The sequence below is a fragment of the Carassius gibelio genome, chromosome A14, assembly GCF_023724105.1.
Source record: "Carassius gibelio isolate Cgi1373 ecotype wild population from Czech Republic chromosome A14, carGib1.2-hapl.c, whole genome shotgun sequence".
NCBI classification, from domain to species: Eukaryota; Metazoa; Chordata; class Actinopteri; order Cypriniformes; family Cyprinidae; genus Carassius; species Carassius gibelio.
Window position 1 is genome coordinate 19522304 of NC_068384.1, and position 21468 is coordinate 19543771.

Consider the following 21468-nt stretch of genomic DNA (forward strand, 5'->3'; position numbering starts at 1 on the left):
TTTAAAAACTGTGCGATTAATTAGTTAATTTTTTTTAATCGATTGACAGCACTAATATATATATATATATATATATATATATATATATATATATATATATATATATATATATATATATATTTAATAAGAACTATAAACTATAAAAACAGTAATAGAAATCATTTGTATGTTAAAGGTTTTGGCAGATTTAGCTCACTTGTCTAGACGATTCAGTCTGCAAAGTCAAAATAAACCTAAAACAATGATTCTGTAAGAAAAAGCTTTCTCTGTGGAAATAATTAGCTTGAATGTGATGCTTTAATTAACGTAAACATGAAGTTCACCTGCAGAGCAAAACTAATGGATGTTAAAGCAGGTATGAACACACCTTCAGCTCTCTAATTCAGACAAGTCTTACAGCTCATTCGTTCATCCATCGCTCTACGGTGAGAAAAACCCAGAAGAAAGTGTTCAACATTGAAAGATTATTCAGCGCTAACAGCTGTGGAAACCTTGTGCAAAAACATAAGTATAATTCCACGTTTAATTAAAGTATTAAAATGATAATCTCTAGGGAAGTTAAGAGGCCGCAGGGATTCGGCGGGATTTTAATGAACAAGCTCAGTGTTAACTGAAAACGCCCTTCAGGACATGAGTGATGGGTGGAACGTGTGCGCCTCTCGCCCCGGTGCCCCATGGGAGAACGGTGTCTCCCAAAACTACTGAAAATTCATGAGCAGCACTCTGGTTATTGGCCAGTTTCAGAATAGAAGCATTTAAAGGGTTTGCTGTAGTAAAGACTTCCTTCTGCCTTACAATAATGTTTGGAGAAGCAGAATAAATTTGAAAAGGCCTAAGGAAGGAGCATCAAAGAAATAACCAAAGAGGCAATTTACACTTCCTGAAAGATGTGAAATGCATGCACAGAAAAATACACAAAGCAACACAAAACACACACTTAAATTTAAATGCCAAGAGGTTGAGTTACTGCAATTTAAGTTTCCATTTATTAAAGGTTTAGCCATTGTGCTGTGGTGGAAATCCTTCCTTTTTCAATCAAAAATGACTGGCCTTTTAAAAATTGCTAGTAAATCTCCTGATATCCTATTATCAAAGTCTTAGATTCTTAAAAAAAAAAAAAAAAAAAAACTTGTTTAATTTAATTAGCACAGGTTTTGTATTTCTTTTTGGAACTGATTTATCGTAGTCCTCATTGATCTGCGATTATGCACCCCAGTTCTTAAACTAAAAAAAAACAAAAAAAAAACCTGTGGTTACCTGTGGTTACCTGTGGTAACGGAACGAAAACAGAAATGGACAAAGATTGAATCCAATATTTGGTAGTAATATAGCATAACAGGAAATTTTTAAGCAGTTTTCATGTAGGCAAATCACTTTTGACCAACAACACCACAAGTGTAAGAAAGTTGGAAAAAAATTAGACACATTTGAAATCAGTGTAAAATCATCTGAATTCTATTAAACAATGTTTATTCTGATGATTATAAATGCAATTTATAGAATTAAATAAATGTTTTATTATATTGCTATTGCAGTAATTTTACAAAATCTATAAGCCACTGAAGGTTGTCTACCATTATTTTAGTATCTATTACAGTTATACATTTAAACAGTTTTTATTTTAGTTCAAGTTAGTTTTTTAAATCTTTTTTAAAGTTTTGTATTAATTTTATTTGCATAAACTGAACTGAAAATAAAACATAAACCATAAAAACATATTTCTTACTTGAAATAAAATAAATATTAGCTGAAATAAAATAAAATTTTAGCACACAAATTATTTCAGCTAGTTTCCAAGGCATCATTTCTCATTTTTGATTAGTTGACGTACTAAAATAACTAAAAATAAAAATTAACTAGACATCCATAATTTAAACAACTACCAGGGTTCGTATACATTTTTACTAATACATTTCCATATCTTTTCCATAACTTTTGAGACAATATTTATGACATAATGTTCCATTATTTTCAAGAATATATGTAACATAAGAATAAAAATCTTTGTTAAAATGTATAATAGCATATGTTAAATAAAATGAATGACTATTGATGCAACTTATTTGCTTTAAGTACAAGCTGCAACTATGACTTATGTTACTCCACACAGAGAACATATCGTATCATCACATCACTGAATATTATCATTTATTTAACCAATATGATCAACTAAACTCAGGATCTGACTTTCATTTAGATAACTGTTTCGGTCTAACAGTAGTTTTCAGGGACAAAAATAAACAGAAACTGAATAAACTGTAAATTAAAAACAGATTAATCATTAAAATCATAGTTGCATATATTATTTCAGACCAGTGATTGACCTATTTATTTATTTATTGACTGTATTTGGTCTTTTGTTGTTGGTTTAACATCAATGAGGTTAATGATGGTACAGCTTTATTAGGCTTCTGTCCCTTTAAGACCAACTGCACAGATCTAGTGTACTGATGATACGCAATGGTTTTCTTTATAAATCTCAACAACTGCTTACATTTACTTGCGGATATTCACCAGAATGGGCATTCTGACATCCTTCTGAGAGTGTTTTGTCACTTAATTGCAATAAGCTGTGAAAAAATAACTCAATTTGGCACTTGTGAGGTGTTGGCGAAGCGGCTTTATGTTCACATACTTTGGATGTGACTCTGAGATCACAGAAAACTGTTGTGGAGTGCTTAAAAAGATGGTTTTAAAAGATTAAAATAAATAAATAAAGATGTGCAATGATACAGTTTTGTGATGATGCAACAGTGACCCGATTAGGCAAGTGACAATTCGATTAATTGTCCACAAACATGAGTAAAAATCTTGTATTACAGCATGCAGCGTCCTCTTGTAGAACAGATGAGATATGCTGATGTGAAGCCGTTTTGAGAGAGCGAAAGAAAAGAGGTACCGCTTAATCATTCAAGCTGTGTTCATATGACTGATTTGATTCGATGTTCTGTGTGGATTTATTTACACTCAACTTAAAGCTGCAGTAGGTAACTTTTGTAAAAATGTATTTATTACATATTTGTTAAACCGGTCATTATGTCCCGACAGTAGAATATAAAACAGATAATCTGTGAAAAAATCAAGCTCCTCTGGCTCCTCCCAGTGGTCCTATTGCCATTTGCAGGAATACATCGCTCCCGGTAAGAAACAACCAATCAGAGCTGTGGTCTGTAACTTTTTTGTGTGTTCAAAATTTACAAAATGTATATAATAAGCGAGTACACCATGAATCCATTTTCCAAACCGTGTTTTTGGCTTGTCTTGAATCACTAGGGTGCACCTATAATAAGTGTTTATATTCAGACTATTTTAGATTGCTTTGGGGATACCGCGGCGGAGTAACCCAGTACCTTTGTGATTCTTCATAGACATAAACAGAGAGAAGTAGTTCCGGCTACGATGTTCTTCCGCAAGACGCAAGCAGTTCTGTTTATTAACCGCTAGAGCGTCAAAAGTTACCGACTGCAACTTTAAAGTTTGAAAGTCTGTGTGAGTTTGTTCCTCTTCCTCTCACACACATTTGGAGCTAATCGTCTTTATTATGTTGGCTCGGTGAACTGGGTTTTTTCTCAAGGTCACGCACACTGTAATCCAGCTTTAAAAAAAAAAGGAGAAAAGAAGCGAAATCCTGACGTCTGAGAGGAAACATTGAGCTCATCTTTAAAAGCCAGTGTGGTGAGTCCTGATACAGACATGACATCAGACACACACACGTAAGTGAGCGAGGAAGGGGTTACCATAGCAATTGACCACACGTCTGACGCCCTACACTACCCAAGGGTCACTTTTAATGGTGATTAAAAGACTAGGGGAATACAATCATGGGCAGACATTTAATGGATTAATGCTCAGATGTGGCGCTGAAACCAGCTGCCAGTGAATTAAAGGCTGTTCCTGTGGACTTAAAGAGACAGGAACACGTTTACAGCAGTCAGAGGTAAGAAAAATTTAATATACATAATTACTGGCTGAATCTTGTACAAACACCATCATTAGACACACACTAAATTATACAACCTTACAAAATACACTGCCTTGAGATGCACAAAATGAACTGACCATCACAGCCAATCACATTTGATGTTTAATGTTGGTAAGAATTTATTTTTTTAATTATTATTATTGTGAAATAACTTAAAACTGAATTTTCAGCATTATCACTCCAGTCTTTAGTCACATGATCCTTCAGAAATCATTCTAATATGCTGATTTACTGCTCAAGAAAATTCCTGATTATTATCAGTGTAGAAGGTTCAAAAGAACAGCAATAATTTGAAATGAGAATCTTTTGTAACATCATGAGACTAGATATGGGATTCAAAAGAGGTCTGTTTTGATTGCAGACAGCAGAGAATGCTAATCACAAATAATAAATCCAACTAGTTAACAATGAAACTCCTTAAAATCATCAGTCAGTAGGACAAAGTCAGATGTCAGACAGATGTCAGAATGGACAGGTTGGGTTGTGCTCGTCCTCAAAAACCATCAACAAAATTACAGAGAAAAGGGCAACATTAAAAACGAGTTCACAATGGGGATAAACATGGTTTATGTGTTTTGTGCTCTGTTGTTAATTGCACTGAATCCCATTTCTATGTTTATGCAGTCAACTGGCTTGAGTATTTCTCATATTCAGCAGCCTAATACAATATTTGTCTCAGTGTTTGGCTGGTAAATCTCACTCCTGCTGTTGATGTATTTACTAAACTGCCAGTTTTGCTACTAAATCACATGGCAGTTGCTTCAATGCATTTAGGGGTGTGGTCCTGGTCAACACAATCTCCTGAACTCCAAACTGAATGTCAGAATGGGAAAGAAAGATGATTTAAGCAATTTTGAGGGTGGGATGATTGTTGGTGCCGGACTGGCTGGTCGGGGTATTTCACAATCTGCTCAATTATTGGGATTTTCACGCACAACCATTTCTAGGGTTTACAAAGAATGGTATGAAAAGGGAAAAACATCCAGTATGCGACAGTTCTGTGGGAGAAAATGCCTTGTTGATGCTAGAGGTCAGAGGAGAATGGGCCGACTGATTCAAGCTGATGGAAGAGCAACTTTGAGTCAATCAAAAGGGGTCATATGATGCGATTAAAATTTGTATTTTCCTTTTAGAGTGTTACAAGCTCTTGGAGCATGAATAAGATCTGTAAAGTTGCAAAGACTAAAGTCTCAAACCCAATGAGATTTTCTTTAACAAAGTTAACTCTGCCATGCCCCCTAAAATGGCTCATTCAAACACGCCTCCACATGTCTACATCACTATGTGGAAATATTTGTAATGCCGCCCAAATATTCACACAAAGAAAGAAGGTGTGGTTTCAGTAACCACAGTTTGTGTTGAAGCAGTTGTATCAGGGAGATGATATGTGTATCTAAGTGAAAGTAAAAGCACTTTATTTGGACTTCCAAAATGCATTTAGGAATCTTTAAGATTGTAGTGTGTGTGTGTGTGTGTGTGTGTGTGTGTGTGTCTGTGTGAGAGAGAGAGACCAATGAGCAATAGCTACATTTACTACAGAATGTCTTAAAGTCTTAGTTCAAGTTAGCTCATTAAATAACACAGCTGCAACTTTCGGTTTTAACAACGTGTTATTAATTGGCAGTTTATGTTAACTAATGAATTAATTAATGTTAACTAATGAAGCCTTAATGTAAAGTGTGATCGAACAATAAAGAATCAAAACGCTTATCGAAACATTATCTACAGCATGTTGTATTCAATATAAAAAATAAAAATAAAAAGGTTGAAAAAAAAATAGCCTATTTAGTCTAAATATTTAAGTATTTTGTGCTGTGATGAACACCATCGTGAATACACAATTCTGAATGGCTTTTTAAAATTATTAAAATATGTTTTTGAAATTAGCACAGCTGCTTTATTTATGAGGTTTCCAGGGTAAGGGCTGTATTTTCTGCAGTTTAGCGCCATCTGCTGTCAGAGAGTGAATGTGCTTTCATTCAGCGCCATGTGCTTCTCATGCGTGCTTGTTTACATCAGAGCGCACACGTGTCTTTCAAGCACCATACAGCTGTGTTGTGCATTTTGAGCAGTTGATGGGAAAATTATTCTTAAAGTGCATTCCAAATTCTGAATAATTTGTAATACATAATTATTCAAGGTTTTTAAAAGTGCCCACGATAACAATAGAATGTATATCCATTACCATGATATATTGCATTACTGAATACCGGCACATGGACGTTATTAAATATACAAAATACACTACTTGAGATGCACAAGTGAAATGCACAATAACAGCCAATAACAACATTTGATGTTTAATTTTTGTAAGATTTTGTTGGCCAATCAGAGCAGACTGTGCTTGTCAGTAGGAGGTTATTTTTAGAAAATGATGCGTTTGAAAGAGGGGGGCATAGAGACCTACAATAATGTATAGTATTTGAAAAATAATGGGTCTCATTCATGAAACACGAGCAGAACGAATTTTTGTGTAAATCGCGTGTAAAGTGGTTTTGGCGTAAATTTTTGGATTCATTAAAACGTTCGTATTTTCCAAATGTTAGTTGGTACGAAAGAAATCTACACCTGCTCCCAGCCACGCGTAAATAGTGCGTTTAACATCTGAACGTTTTGCTCATTAATACGGCTGCATTTTAATTCACCTTAATCGGGTACATATTTACACAGCATTTTGAAAAAAATATATATAGTAATTACATAGGCCTACGGTTTTTCTTTTTACTTTTATTATGCGAGCTAATAATAGGATCTGCAAACGGAACACTTTAATCAAATAATTAATTGCTTTCTGGGAAAACTAATAGCCCCTTAATTGTTACGGAAATTGTTTCCTATAAAATGGCCAAAATCAGGCATAACAAGAAACATTTAAGATGGCTGATATAGCGCTTTTGCTAGATTTGGCAGATAGAGCGCTGCGCAAAAGGCGTATTTTCAGAGACCGCGCAGACTTACTTGCCGAGAATGATGACTGGTTAATTAGTCGTTTCAGGCTACCCAGACCGGTTCTTTTGCATTTATGCAATATATTGGAGGACAATCTTAGAAGGCAAACTAGACGATCCCACAGCATTCCAGCACACTTGCAGGTGTTGTCTGTGCTTGGTTTTTTGGCAACAGGAACATTCCAGCGGGAGATTGCAGACAGGTCAGGGATATCTCAGTCATCCATGAGTCGCATCATCCCAGATGTTCTTGATTGCATAGTAGGGCTAATGCCCCAATATATAAAATTCCCCTATAACCTTGTCCATCAGTTGGAGGTGAAGCAAAGATTCTTTGCTATTGCAAACCTGCCAAACGTAATAGGAGCAATTGATTGCACACACATTCGCATTAAGGCGCCATCACATGATGCATTTCCATTTCTAAATAGGAAAAACTATCATTCCATAAATGCGCAACTAATTTGTGATGCTAAATGTGCGCTACTTAATGTAGTGGCCCGCTGGCCGGGTGGTACTCATGATAGTTTCATTCTTCGGAGAAGCTCAGTTGCTAGACGTTTGGACAGTGGTGCAGTAACAGACGGATGGCTAATTGGTATGTACAATTTTATTTATTCACAACATTTGACAAATATTTGACACTTTCCCTCCCCTCCCCTACACTCAGGTGACAATGGTTATCCCCTGACACCATGGCTTATGACCCCATTGATAAATCCCCAAAGCCGACAGGAGATGGCATACAATGAAGCACACGCAAAATCTCGGTCAGTTATTGAACGCACAAACAGTATCTTAAAGGGGCGCTGGCGGTGTTTGGACACATCAGGTGGTACACTGTTATACAGACCAGAAAAGGTTTGCAAAATAATAATGGCCTGCTCCGTTCTACACAACATTGCCATGGAACATGGTCTGCCAGACCCAGAGGATATAATTAGACCTGATCATGGTATGGTGCCTCCAAGGTTGCCTATCCGACACATAGACATATCTCATGCTGCAATTGCAAAGCGACAGGAACTAATTCTACGTTTCTAAGAGTATGTATGCATTAAAAAGCAAGCGCACAAAATAGTTTCAGTAAACTTTATTTCTTCGGTTTAATAGCATCACATATTTCTCGTAGGCTTCCACTTATTTCTTTTAATGTATCATTTATTGCCAGCACAGCTTGACAAATTTTGTCTTGCTTATCCAGCACTTCCTGACTTAAAGCCGTCTTCTGTGCAGAGGCAACACTGCGGGATGCTGCTGGATATACCGGTTCAGGAGCCGTAAGATGAATGGATCCGGTTGCCGCTTCGGTGGTCTCACGGGCGGACACAGTTGGCATTTGTCTGTCTTTACAAAAAAGTAAAATCTGCTCAAATGTAAACCGCTTTGTGTACTTCCTCTAAAATTATTTGTTATTTTACCATGTCAGCTGGCCCCAAAAAAATTATGAAGCCTTACCATTTGATTGTGCTGAAGTGCTTTCCTGCAAAGGGGTTTCATCACTGTCACCATCGGGAATTATACCCGACAGAGAGGTTTCGCCAATAACGCTAATGATGCGTTCATCGCATGGAGATATGCTCGATGATGATGGTGGTCCTCCTCCAGTTTGAATACGATTTTTCCGAAGTGAACTAATTCGTTTTTTGCAGTCAAGCTTCATGTCGAACCATTTTCTTTTCACTTCTGGGACTGTTCAATTAACAGATGAAACTCCATTAACAGCATCTGTAATCTGCTGCCAAGCTTCCTTTTTTTTAGGACCTGATACGCCACTATGTACGCTTGAAAATAAAATGTGGCGTTTTGAATGAACTTCCGATAACAAAACTTCAATTTCTGCAGCTGAGAAATGTTTCTTTTTCATTCGCTTTTGAGAAGACATGTTGAAATCCTTCGTTTGGTGTCATAATATGATGCCCATATATAGTTGTCAGTCTGATTTAATGGGCGGGATTTATGGTAATTGAGAATGAGCGTGCACGCGCGTCCCATTTACGACTGATTGGAATTCATTAACACACACACACATTTCACTATCACATCTGACGTTTACAAAGTTTTTGTGAATCAGGAGAAGAGTTTTCGGGAAGTTCTCTTTACGCGCAAATCACTCAGATATTTACTCGTATATTTACGAATGTTTCATGAATGAGACCCAATGTGTTTTTTAAACATGAAAGCATGTCAACATATTCTGTTACAACAAATAATGATCTTTAAAAAAAGCATCATATGACCCCTTTAAACCACAAAAACATAAGTGAATGGCCCTTAACAGTTTTTTCACGTTCAGCAAGTTTCTGCATTCCACTGCATCTTTTGCAGCCTCTCATGCATGACATAAAAACATGTCTTGTATATATAACCACAATAGCACCAAGTTCTCTTTACGCGCAAATCACTCAGATATTTACTCGTATATTTACGAATGTTTCATGAATGAGACCCAATGTGTTTTTTAAACATGAAAGCATGTCAACATATTCTGTTACAACAAATAATGATCTTTAAAAAAAGCATCATATGACCCCTTTAAACCACAAAAACATAAGTGAATGGCCCTTAACAGTTTTTTCACGTTCAGCAAGTTTCTGCATTCCACTGCATCTTTTGCAGCCTCTCATGCATGACATAAAAACATGTCTTGTATATATAACCACAATAGCACCTTCTGTGTATTCAAAAAATGAAAAATGAAGCAGCAAAAAGACATCTGAAAAACTATTTAATGTTGCAGTGTGGAATGCTAAACACATTCTGTGTGAACGGGTTAAGATGTTAATATTACTTTAATATAAAATAAACAAAACAGTCTGTAGTGCATCGTTGTGTATGTGTAAAGCGCAGTCACAGTGCACTGAGGGCATTTGGAAACTCAGACAGGATGAGCGAGAGAGTGATGCAGAGGAGAAAAGAGGCAGAGAGGAGGTTAGTGGAGGACAGTGTGTGTGCGTGTGTGTTGCTGACAGCGCTCAAAGAGACTCCAAACACCACAGAAGAATCCAGAATGCCCTTACTGCTCAAGAGACACGGATTAGCTCTTTCTGATTATCTGCCCTGTCACACTCCCATCATCCTTCACTCTCTCAAAAGACAAACAATGGCATGATCAGTTTAACTGCATACAAGAAAACGAGAGTGTGCACAAATCAGACATCCGTGTTGACGTTCAGACCAACAGCACAATTGTAAATGTGATATTGAGAAAAATTAAGTTAAACTGAGTAAATTACATTTTAAACACAATATTCTCAATTAATTTGTGTATTTGCACTATATCAGTGATTGTAGTTCCGAGCAAATCCTCAACAGCACTAATGCTGCACTCTCGTGCTATCAAAGTTATCATAAATACGAGTTTCCTAGTCAGAAATTAGACATGAACGGGACTCTCTAGTCATATTTACAACTGGGAAATTCTGAGATCATTTTGATACCCAAGTTTCCAACCTAGACGAGCCATAAACTTTAAATATGGCAGAGGAGAAAAACATAGCAGTAGCATTAATTTTTCTCACAACATCTACATTACTTTCTCCTGCCTTTATAGTTATGTATATTTATATAAATAACCATTTGATGCATAGTGTATGTATTGAACACATTAAAAATATCATTTATTTGACCGAAATCTAGGAATGTTTATATGTTTGCTTATAAATGAGAGAATACATTTTCTATAAAGCTGTTGGATATTGACTAAATATCTTCTAATCTACACCTTTTGGCTTTAATAAGATTTCCCCCCAAAACAAGCAAGAATGAATAGGTTGTCCACCATGATTTCTGTTCTTTCAGACAACAAAACACGTGAACACGACACACTTGTAATTACAACTTCAGAAGTGGGAAGTAGGAAGTAGAGCCCTGCGCGGGACTGTTTTCTTCATCCCGCTCCCGCCGAATTTCTGACCATTACCGCCCGCTCCCGCAACGTATGTGTTACACTCCCGCCTGCTGCCGCAATATGTATGTCCACTCCCGCCCGCACCCGCAAAACTCTGACAATTTATTCCCGCACAATAATAGAGATGCATTGATTTTGTGTCTTCTCCCGTCCCGCAGGGGGGAAAAAAACACGTATTTGTACTGATATTATTAAAGAGATTCATGGGGTTGTTTGTTTCGTTTCCCTGGCCTGCATGTAAAAATAAAAAAAAAATAAAAACACACAATACATTCAAATATAATTTCGTTTTTATCAAAAACTTTGCACATAAAAATAGACTGCTTTGCAAAAAAAATATACATAATATGATAAACTAGGCTACATGAAAAAAGTTTTACAATTATTAGCCAAATGTAGCAGGTATTCTGTTTGAAAAATACAAATAAGAATAAAAACATTCAAACTTAGGCAGCCTGCTCAATAACACTGGCATCATCACGCCTCTTGACCTAATTAGCAAATGGCAACGAAGGGGTGTGCTCAAAAAACAACACTAATAAATAACATTAGGTTCTTTTCTACATCATCTATTGACATCTTCTCCATCATGCATGTCGCTAGGCAACCTTCCTATCCTGCGGTGTTTTTTTTAGCCGCCCATTCCCGCTCGCAGCAAAATTCAAAACGCCTGCTCCCGCGAGATTTGCGTTGGGTCCCGCGGGACCCGGCGGGACTCAATCTCAATGCAGCCCTCTAGTAGAAAGTTTCCGATAGCATGTGAAGGCAGCATTACTGTCATGTGTCTCCAAAAAACCATAATGGCATTTTCAATGAATCACTGTTTTTGAGCAAATCAGTTCAGAGGATGATTCACTGACTCCCTTGCTTCTTTTAATCCAGGGTGTGTTTGAACGAATCGGTCGAGTTAATGATTCACTGACTCGCTTGTTATGTTCTTGAATGATTTGAATGTGATTTCAAACAAATCGGTTCAGTGAATTATTCCGTACCATACTCATTTGTTGTGTTTCTGAATTAGTAAGTGGTTTTTAACAAATAGGTTGAGTGAACGATTCACTTTCAATCATTTGTTTTAATTCCTGTTTGAATGGATGTTTTTGAATGAATTAGTTGAATCAAGGACTCACTGAGCCACTCACTTATTTCGTCCCTGACTGAATTAGTGTTTTTGAATATATCAGTTGAGCGAATCACAATTACGGTCACTTACTGCCCTCTACTATCATAATTATGCAACTTACAGAAATAGGCAGTGAAAAATCCACACAAATAATGTGCGAATCGAAAGTCTGACAGATTGAGAGATTTATATCTAACTTGTTTTTTGTGTGGTGCGACATTCACAGTCTTTTCAGTGTTTCTGTTAAACTCCTAAGAAAAAACACAACTAATTATCTAACATTGTTGCCTTATACAGCAAATAAAGATAAGTTGTTGGGTTTTGTTTGACGTGCCATTACTGCTCTTTTGTTGTTGTGGCTGTGAGGTCGAGTCTCTCAGCTGTCAGAGGGCAGTTTCACACAGCGACCGTCTCAGCAAAAACAACATATTAGGGCCACTGCAGCTTCGCTCAGAGCGTCTGTTTTCACTCTCTCCTTCTTCACGAGAGGAGGAAAGGGGATCTTGTCTTTGTGATGAATTGCGGTGGGAATTACTGCGGTAAAAACACTAGTCTCTTTCATCCGTTGTTCTCTCCTCTTGGCACGTCAGCTCTAATTGGGACGGTGATGGAGGCGAGTCACCGTCCACAGCCCAGTTTCCTTTCCAGTGTTTCATTGACAAAGCACATATCTGCAGCCGCAAGCCATCCTGGCTGAAAATGCACCGTCTGCCCCCAAAGACTTTGATACCTGTCCTGCAGCCATATTGGCCCAATAGCAGCTGTACATCCCAGCTGGCTTTCATTGCCACCCGGCGGCCATTTTGGCTCAGATATGACGAAGAGCTCCCTAAAAAGCTGGAAAAACAGCTCACGCTAATGTTGGCTCAGCTGGTGCCATTCATTTTCAGAGGAGTGCAGATGAAACTGCTTTGGCCTGTAGCGTTACAATTTGTCTAATTTTTGCTCTGAAAACAAACTCACACTCAACCAGCTTCCTCTTCCTCAGGTCAGATCCTTCACACTAGACCAGAGTCTGTCTGTTCGGTTATTGTGAAAGCTGTTGGATTCAGTTTGCATCTATGAGACAATCATGCATTTTCATTGCTTTCTCTTGCCATTTGAGCTTGTTTGCTTTTGATGGTAAAACCAATGTGACAAAAAAATAAATAAAAAAATAACAAAAGTGATGCACTTTCCAATGTTGGTATTTGAAGCAGCTAGTCTTTGCTACAGCGAACCCTGGTTTGAAACCAAAAATCAAGCAATCGCATATAAAAACTGCAGACGAGAGAGAATATTTGTGTTCACTAACTAGCAGACCTTTAAAGTCGATGTAAAATCAAAATCAACCCATTTCCTTACCATATACATGGTCCTGATCTTACTGTGAACAATACTTTAAGAATGAATGAGTGCTTGTCAAAGCAATATTTCATCAATATAATAACAATTTGACTTTTCAGCTGTTGTGACCAATTACTTTTCACAAATGGAGACATTATTTTTATTTTATTTTTTTTACCACACAATTAGTTATTTGAGGACAAAATCGGATGCTGTCAAACATTTTTACATCTTACATTTCAATAGGACACAAGTCACATTATATAAGATTAAAATGTTAAACATTAAAACATTAAAAAAAAACATGTTGATTTTAAACATAAAGCTGAATGTAGAGTTCAGGAATGTCTAAGGCCATGTTCATCAAAACTTTGCTGTTAAACTTGTCACACACAATCTGCTACATTCTTCTGTCATCTGATGGACAGTAGAAAGTGAAAGGTCTTTTAGTATAATTGTACTATATTCCATCTTCAGCCTGTGCTTCACGTGTCTTTTTGCTGTCAAATCTGATTTTTATAAAGTAAATACAAGAATAACTTTGATATTTCATGATGAACACTTACTGGACTGAAGCAGCTTAGCTTGATTAGCCAGTTTGAGTCTAAATAAAACTGAGCCGGGTTATTATTATTATTTTTTCTTCATATTCTCACTGTATCAGACTATATGAACCATACAGGCCTGATGGATTAAATATGACACTCAACAACATTCAAACTTATAAACTTAAAAACTCTCTATGTGAAACCTCATGAGTAATGAATGAGATGCTGTTAGAGGCATCAGGATGGTCAGAAAACACAAGGTCCGTTCACTCACTGACTCCAGCTGTTAACCTCCACGTGGCTTAATTAGATGAAGTGCAAGAGGCCACCCCGGCTTCTCGGCTCAGCATACTAGTGCAGATTCAGCCATTGCGGCTCAAATGCGGCATGACACGCACAGGCTGTCGGATGCTACGGCTGCCCACTGGACAAGACGGGGTCAGACAACTCGGACAGACTCCTTTTAATTCAAATCCCACTTATTCTCGCTCTCTCTTTCTCTCAGAAGAATGTGTGTCAAGTGTCTAATCACAGAGTCACAGAGCCACGTCAGGTGGGACTTCAAACACTGACCCCCCAGGGGTTAAAGTTCACTTCCCTCACCTCTCCAGAAGAGTGGCCCAATTACTGTCAGACTTCGGTCAAAAAAATTTGATTAGAATTTTTCTTCAGCAAAGACATGTTAAATTGATCTAAGCTGACAGTAAATACATACAAGAGATTTCTATTTCAAACAAACACCATTCTTTTGAGCTTTCTATTCATCAAAAATCCTGAAAACAACTAATGAATCACGGTTTCCACAAAAATATGAAGCAGCACCGCTGTTTTCAACATTGATAATAATCAGAAATGTTTCTTGAGCAGTAAATCAGCATATTAGAATGATTTCTGAAGGATCATGAGATGCTAATGATGCAGAAAATTAAGCTTTGAGCATGAAAAAAAAAAAAAAAAAAAAAAAAAATATATATATATATATATATATATATATATATATATATATATTACAACAGAAAACTGCTATTTTAAATTGTAGCAAGATTTTACAGTTTTTATGTTATGTGAAGATATTTTACAGTGTTTTACTCTATAAATTCCTACTTACACTAAACATTTTGATTGACAGACAGACAAACAGACAGACAAAAACACCATTCTTTCATCTTAGAAACATTGCCAAGCTACGAAATTTGTTTCTGATGCAGAAAAGCTAGTTTATGCATTCATGACCTCTAGACTGGACTATTGTAATGCACTTTTAGGTGGTTGTCCTGCTTTTTCAATAAACAAGCTACAGGTCGTCCAAAATGCAGCTGCTAGAGTCCTTACGAGGTCAAGAAAATATGATCGTATTACCCCAATTTTACAGTCTCTGCACTGGCTACCTATTAAGTTCCGTATCAGTTACAAATTATCATTACTTACCTATAAGGCCCTAAATGGTTTAGCTCCAGCGTACCTAACTAGCCTTCTACCACGTTACAACCCATCACGCACCCTAAGGTCACAAAACGCTGGACTTTTGGTCGTTCCTAGGATAGCAAAGTCCACTAAAGGAGGTAGAGCTTTCTCACATTTGGCTCCCAAACTCTGGAATAGCCTTCCTGATAATGTTTGGGGTTCAGACACACTCTCTCTGTTTAAAACGCATCGCTTTAGCCAAGCATTTGAATAATGTATCTCTTATAAAGCCATTTATGTTGGAACAGCAGCTATGATAATGATGTCTCTATTTGTTTCTATGTTTTTCCACGGCATTTACACAAGCTCCAGACTGGATCCAGAACACCTGAGAAGAGATGATGCTGACCCTCAGAGGACCCCAGATGATGCTAACCCTGAATCAACAAACACAACTAACAAATATTGCTACAAGTGTGATTGCATCATATAATTATTGCTGTTAATAATGTTCATCGTCTGGCTGACCATGTCTTGTATAAATTTTTCTGAAAACTCTTGTCATACGTGCACAAACTGACAGTCACCACTTATAAGCTATTAATAAATATTGTAGAAACATCATTTTCTGTAAATTTGCTTTGTAGCGAATTTGTATTGTAAAAAGCGCTATAAACTTGAATTGAAATAGACAGAGATAGATAGATAGATAGATAGATAGATAGATAGATAGATAGATAGATAGATAGATAGATAGATAGATAGATAGATAGATAGATAGATAGATAGATAGACAGACTCACCATCAGCCGTTCTGCTCTTGGTCTGTGAGTGTGATTTAGGTTTCAGTTCTGATTGTAGGTTTGACTCCCTGTCTGTAAGAAACAAATATTACCCGTCACATAAATAAAGAATCAGGCATAAATACTCTTCATATTTCTGCAACAGTTACAGTCAGTCGACCGTATTTCACAGCATTGTGTGCTTTGTTAATAATATATGATAACTGAAGTGCAATTCATAATACATAAACAGCTAAATACATAAAGCATACACTTTTACTTTAAATTCCCAAACTGAACACACTTTTATGCCATTTGATGAATTCGTATCATATAGTCACAATGTTAGGTGAACATGTTCCTCTGATCAAAAGAATCGAAAACAACAGTAAGGAGTCTGAGGAATCGAACTGCCTAAGATAAGCTGCTCTGCACATTCATTTTATAGCTGGACAGTATCTTCTGACTCATTCATGTCTAGGAATTGTATGAGGAATATCTGAGACATCTGAGAGGACGATATGTAAACAAAGCCTAACGGAGAAGTCCAAGTCTCCTGGGAACCGAAAGACCAATGTCCAGTGAAAGAGCAAAGTCAAGCAATGCCCGATAGAAAATCTCCACAAACATCTGTTTTTACATCGCATTTAATAATAAACCTGATTTGCAGGAGACATGTCAGTGCTGAACAGAATGAAATTCTGAATAAAAATACTTGCCGCATTTTTACACCAGTGCAGGTTCGTGAAAATACACGTGTTCTTGAAATACAGTGTGCAGCTGCATAGTGAATTTAGCCTGAACCTCTTTTTCAGTTTTATTTATGACACAGAAAGTTTTTTGTTCTGCCTGACACGTTCTCAGTCTCTCTCTCTCTCTGACTGTGTCACAGGGGAATTAAACGCCAAATCAATTCACAGCCCAGTGTGTGTGCGCACTGTTTCTCTATTCATTGTAGGAACAATGGGGTATTTTTTTTTTATTCTTTGTACATTTCTTTCATTTATGTCCTTTCCCTTCATTCATTCTGTCCATCTTTGTGAACACCGGGTCAAACAGAGAACAAATAACTAGCCACTATCAGAAACAGCACCAAAACAAAACCTCAAACCAATTTCCTGCATGTTTGCTCTCTGATCTTCCCCTGAGGCAGTCTGTGCATCTGTGAGTGTGTGTGTCTTTTTAACAGTAAGACAGCTAAAATGAGAATCACTGTTTGTGTACAGCCTGAGGACAGACAAATCACAAATGAGATCTCTTTAAATCTCAATGGTCTCCACTAGAAAGGAGAGTTTAAAGATAATTTTATATCTGTCTCAGACGTTTCTCCAGTCCTCAGTAATCTCACATGCATCTCCTAGAGGAGAGCTTAAACTCTCAAATTTTATCTAGTTTTATTAAATATCTAAAGTCTGCAATCATAATTCAGAGACCTCAAGATGTTGTCTTCTACTTTTCTCATCAAATGATCTGTAGGAATGGGAATCGAGTTACTGTGAATCAAGAATCAGTTGCAAACGATTTTATCAAAGGGAATCAATTTCTATTAATATCCTGTTTTAGTTCAATAAAGTTAATTATGAATTTGTCTCTTAGTCGCTCGATTATAGTGATAGGCAGTCCATTTTAGATGTTCTAGTTTGTTTCAATGAATCGGTTAAAAAACATTGTCACATACATATTTCTAACAATTTAGTATTATGGAATGACACACTATAGCATTCAAATAAAGCCATTTATGTAATGGCATATTGCTGATTATTACCTTTTATTCACTTAAGTTGTGATACATAAAACAATAGGCTTTATCTGAGCATGGACACACACACAGACACACACACACACACACACACACTTCTGCTCCTCTTCATTTCATTCTGTCAGTCTCTTTCAGATTGGCTGTACTGATTGATTTTGTGGTTTGTTTCCAGTGTTTGCTTTGCATGCTGTTTTTTTTTTTCTTCAAGTGTCTCTCTTGCAAATTGATACACTGAAACAAGAAAATCAATTCCACACTAAACTGACCAACCAGCTCACACACCCACACACACACAAACACACACACAGCTTCCATGTTTTATAGGGTTTTTCAGGTGTAATCTTTTTTTTTTATCCCCTTACCCTTTGCAAATTAAAAATAAAAATAGAAAAATAATTTAATGATGATTTCCTCATGGGGACCGAAGAATATCCTCACAAGGTCAAGGATTTTGAATATTGCCATCTTTGTGAGGACATTTTGTTTCTGTTTAACCACACACACCTATACACACAAATCACTCCATACATGGTGTCAGATTCATCAGGAAATATTTGACCGTGAGAGTATTAAATCACATAAGTGTTAACAGATCTTTCTCTCACACACACACACATGCACACAATAAATAAATAAATAATTTATGATAATATTAATTAATAATAATAAATGACGAAATACACATTACAAATGTTAAATGTAAAAATAAAATAAAAACTATAATATCTCAATTATACTAAAATAACACAGTACAAAATTGCATTGCATTATTTAACATAATTAAAACTACTTTAAGCTGTTTAAAATTCTTGCTTGCTTTATTTAAAAAGGCAAGCAAAATAAATGAAAATTTAGATAAACAAACCGTCCCATCCCTAGTGTGGGTTTGAGATTTGACTTTCATGTTGTTAATCAGCATTCACTAGAGAGTTTGTCATGCAAACACAAAAACACAGTGTTGGAATATGAATTCCTCATTAAAGCAAAAAGCCAGACTTCACGCCAACAGATATGATGGATGTTTTCATGAAAAGCTGTCAGGAAGCAGCTCTCATCTTCAGGCAGTCAGAATAAAGAAAACACAGAACTGCAGCTGAGACCTGCTGAAATTATCCATTCAATCAAACCACAGACCTTCTATCAAATTCCCCATCCGAACAGCAACTGCAGTCTGACCTGAGCAGCACACGTCACCTGTCTGAGTACAGTTATTATTAGTGTTTATCATTCATTTTGGATCCAGAACCGGACAGGAATAGCTATATTATACTTTATTTAACAACTGCAAAAACAGATGGAAGAAAGATGGAAGAACTATTTACTATGATGATTATATTACGTATAATAAATCATTTATTCAATACTGTTTTGTGTGTCTATAGCACTGTACAAATTATACAGTATAGCAAATTTATCTTTGTGCATAAATAATGTGGTGGATTTTTGTAGTCTACATTTTGAAATTTATTTCTATGTCCTTGCTAAATTTTGTGGTTTAAATTAACACTTTTGTATTTCTTTTTATATTAATTGTTTATTGTTTTGGTAATTTAAAATGAGCTGTTTTAGCATATCAAAAGTTAACTGATCTTATTGCCTTTTCACTCGATGTATTTAATACAATAACTTAAATAAAAATTAAATACAAATCAGCTGGCATTACAAACATTGATTATTAATATCAACTAATGTTTCTGGAAATACTCCATTAATTGGGTATTAAAACAGAGGTTACATTTATTGATCTGGATTTAAAACATTTTAATTCTATTTCCTTAAATTCAAATATGTTATTATAATATTCAAATCATAAAGCCCAGAGGTCTCTCTATCTGTAGATTTCATCCTAAATGTGAATGTCTGCACAAAAGCTAGATTTTGCATATGCACAAAAGTTTTCAGATTTATAAAACCATGCGTTTGCCAGAACCTGTGCAAAAATCCTTTTATAAATCCCACTCAAGGGCCGATTGTGCTTATGTGTATCTCCACCCCGACTCCTCCCAGAAATCACCATATATGGAGCTTACAACTCCTCGTTTTACTATGCAGAACCTCATCTGCATATCATTTCCATGCATATTCCCATCCAAGTGAAACTATGTTTAACACCATCAAAGGTACAATGAATATGCCTTTTATTACTATTTTATAAATGCCTTTTAATTGCTAAAATCCATGTTTTTTGAATAATATATCAAAATATCCAAAAAAAACAAAACTGTTTAAAATAGTTATCAGATAAATATTTTACAATAGAGCTGATCTCATTCTTTTCCATTGGCCAAATACTATTACAATTATTTTAAACAATTCAAATCAAATTAAATGTATGCAGGTTGACTGATAAGTCGAACTTCTTTTAGCTATTTTTAGTGGAAACAGATTGGCTTATGTTTATTGCAGTGTATACATTTACCAATTTCTTCAAGTTTCATCCTTCAAAAATGGTGGTATTTTTTCAGAATGTTGTGGAGACGCCTTCACACACCATCAACAACTCCATGTAGCTGCGGTTGTACAGTAAGTTATTATCATTAAACCTATTCAAACCGGACAAAAGACCGTTTAACCACTTAATCCAGCAGTGTCTGTCAGAATACGGAAGTAGCTAAGTGGGCATCATTGATCATTGTTATCACTAAAATATTTTCTCATAACATGAGATCTGCAGTTTAGTTTAAAGATGAATTATTATTCACCCATAGCATTCCTTGCTGTCATTAAAACACAGCATGCCACAGAAAAAGTAATCAAGTGCATCCACTATAAATATGCCTAAATTCATATAACTTTTGTTTAACTTCTGCATAATGACTTTATTTAATTTCAGTTCTTATTTCCATTAATAAGAGTGGAATATAATGTAAATGTGTATATTGAAATGAAAAGTTTAAAATCGTTGTTTACTTCATTACTTTTCTCACTCCAGGAAAAAGAGAAAATCCCTTTTTATGAATGTGCACTGAAAAAAAAGTGCCAGATTTTCTCCTTCAAAAGCATCTGACCTCTAAAGAAAGCTTAAGCACCATCACACAAAGCAGTTAATTATCGCCACCCAATTAATTACAGCTAAAGGAACAACATTGAAAAAAAAATCTATTCATTCAAGAACATTTCTGCTTTCAGTAGCACATGCCAATGTGTGTAAAGCATCAGAATCAATGATTGGCCCTCAGAGACCAATCAGGAGCAGCCAGATCAGCCAATCAGAATTTCTAATATTGATCATCAGCCAGCAACGAAATCCAACACATTTTATTTCCTATTTACCATGAAGTAATTGAGAAAGTGAGAGAGATGAATGCAGCAGGGCTAATTAGTGCCAGCTGACTGGCCAAGAGGTTAAAGACCCAATGACCAATCAGATCTTTTACTCTCTGACACTCTTTTAACTCTCAGTTAACTTTCTGCTATATCTGCCAATGACGAATGAGCTGAGAAAATGACCTGGGCGTAAACATTTCTACAGTATACTTGCAGACAAATAATTTCTACTAATTACATTTATTTAATGTTTTTGAAAGAAGTCTCTACTGCTCACCAAATCTGCATTTATTTAATCACAAAAAAAAAAAAAAAACAGTTACATTCTGAAATATTATTATGATTTCAATTAACTGAATCCTATTTGAATATTTTGTAAAAAGTAGTTTATTCCAGTAGCCACAGCAGAGTTTTCTATC

At 36.0% G+C, this 21468-nt stretch overlaps 1 protein-coding gene across 1 annotated transcript in view; it reads right to left on the reverse strand.

Moving 5' to 3' along the window:
- The window catches only part of LOC128027772 (testican-1), a 226178-nt gene that overhangs the window by 61101 nt on the left and 143609 nt on the right, over positions 1 to 21468 (reverse strand). Inside the window, exon 4 of the mRNA XM_052615635.1 lies at positions 16045 to 16116. Coding sequence (XP_052471595.1) covers positions 16045 to 16116 — 72 coding nt within the window. The remainder of the gene's footprint in view (positions 1 to 16044; positions 16117 to 21468) is intronic.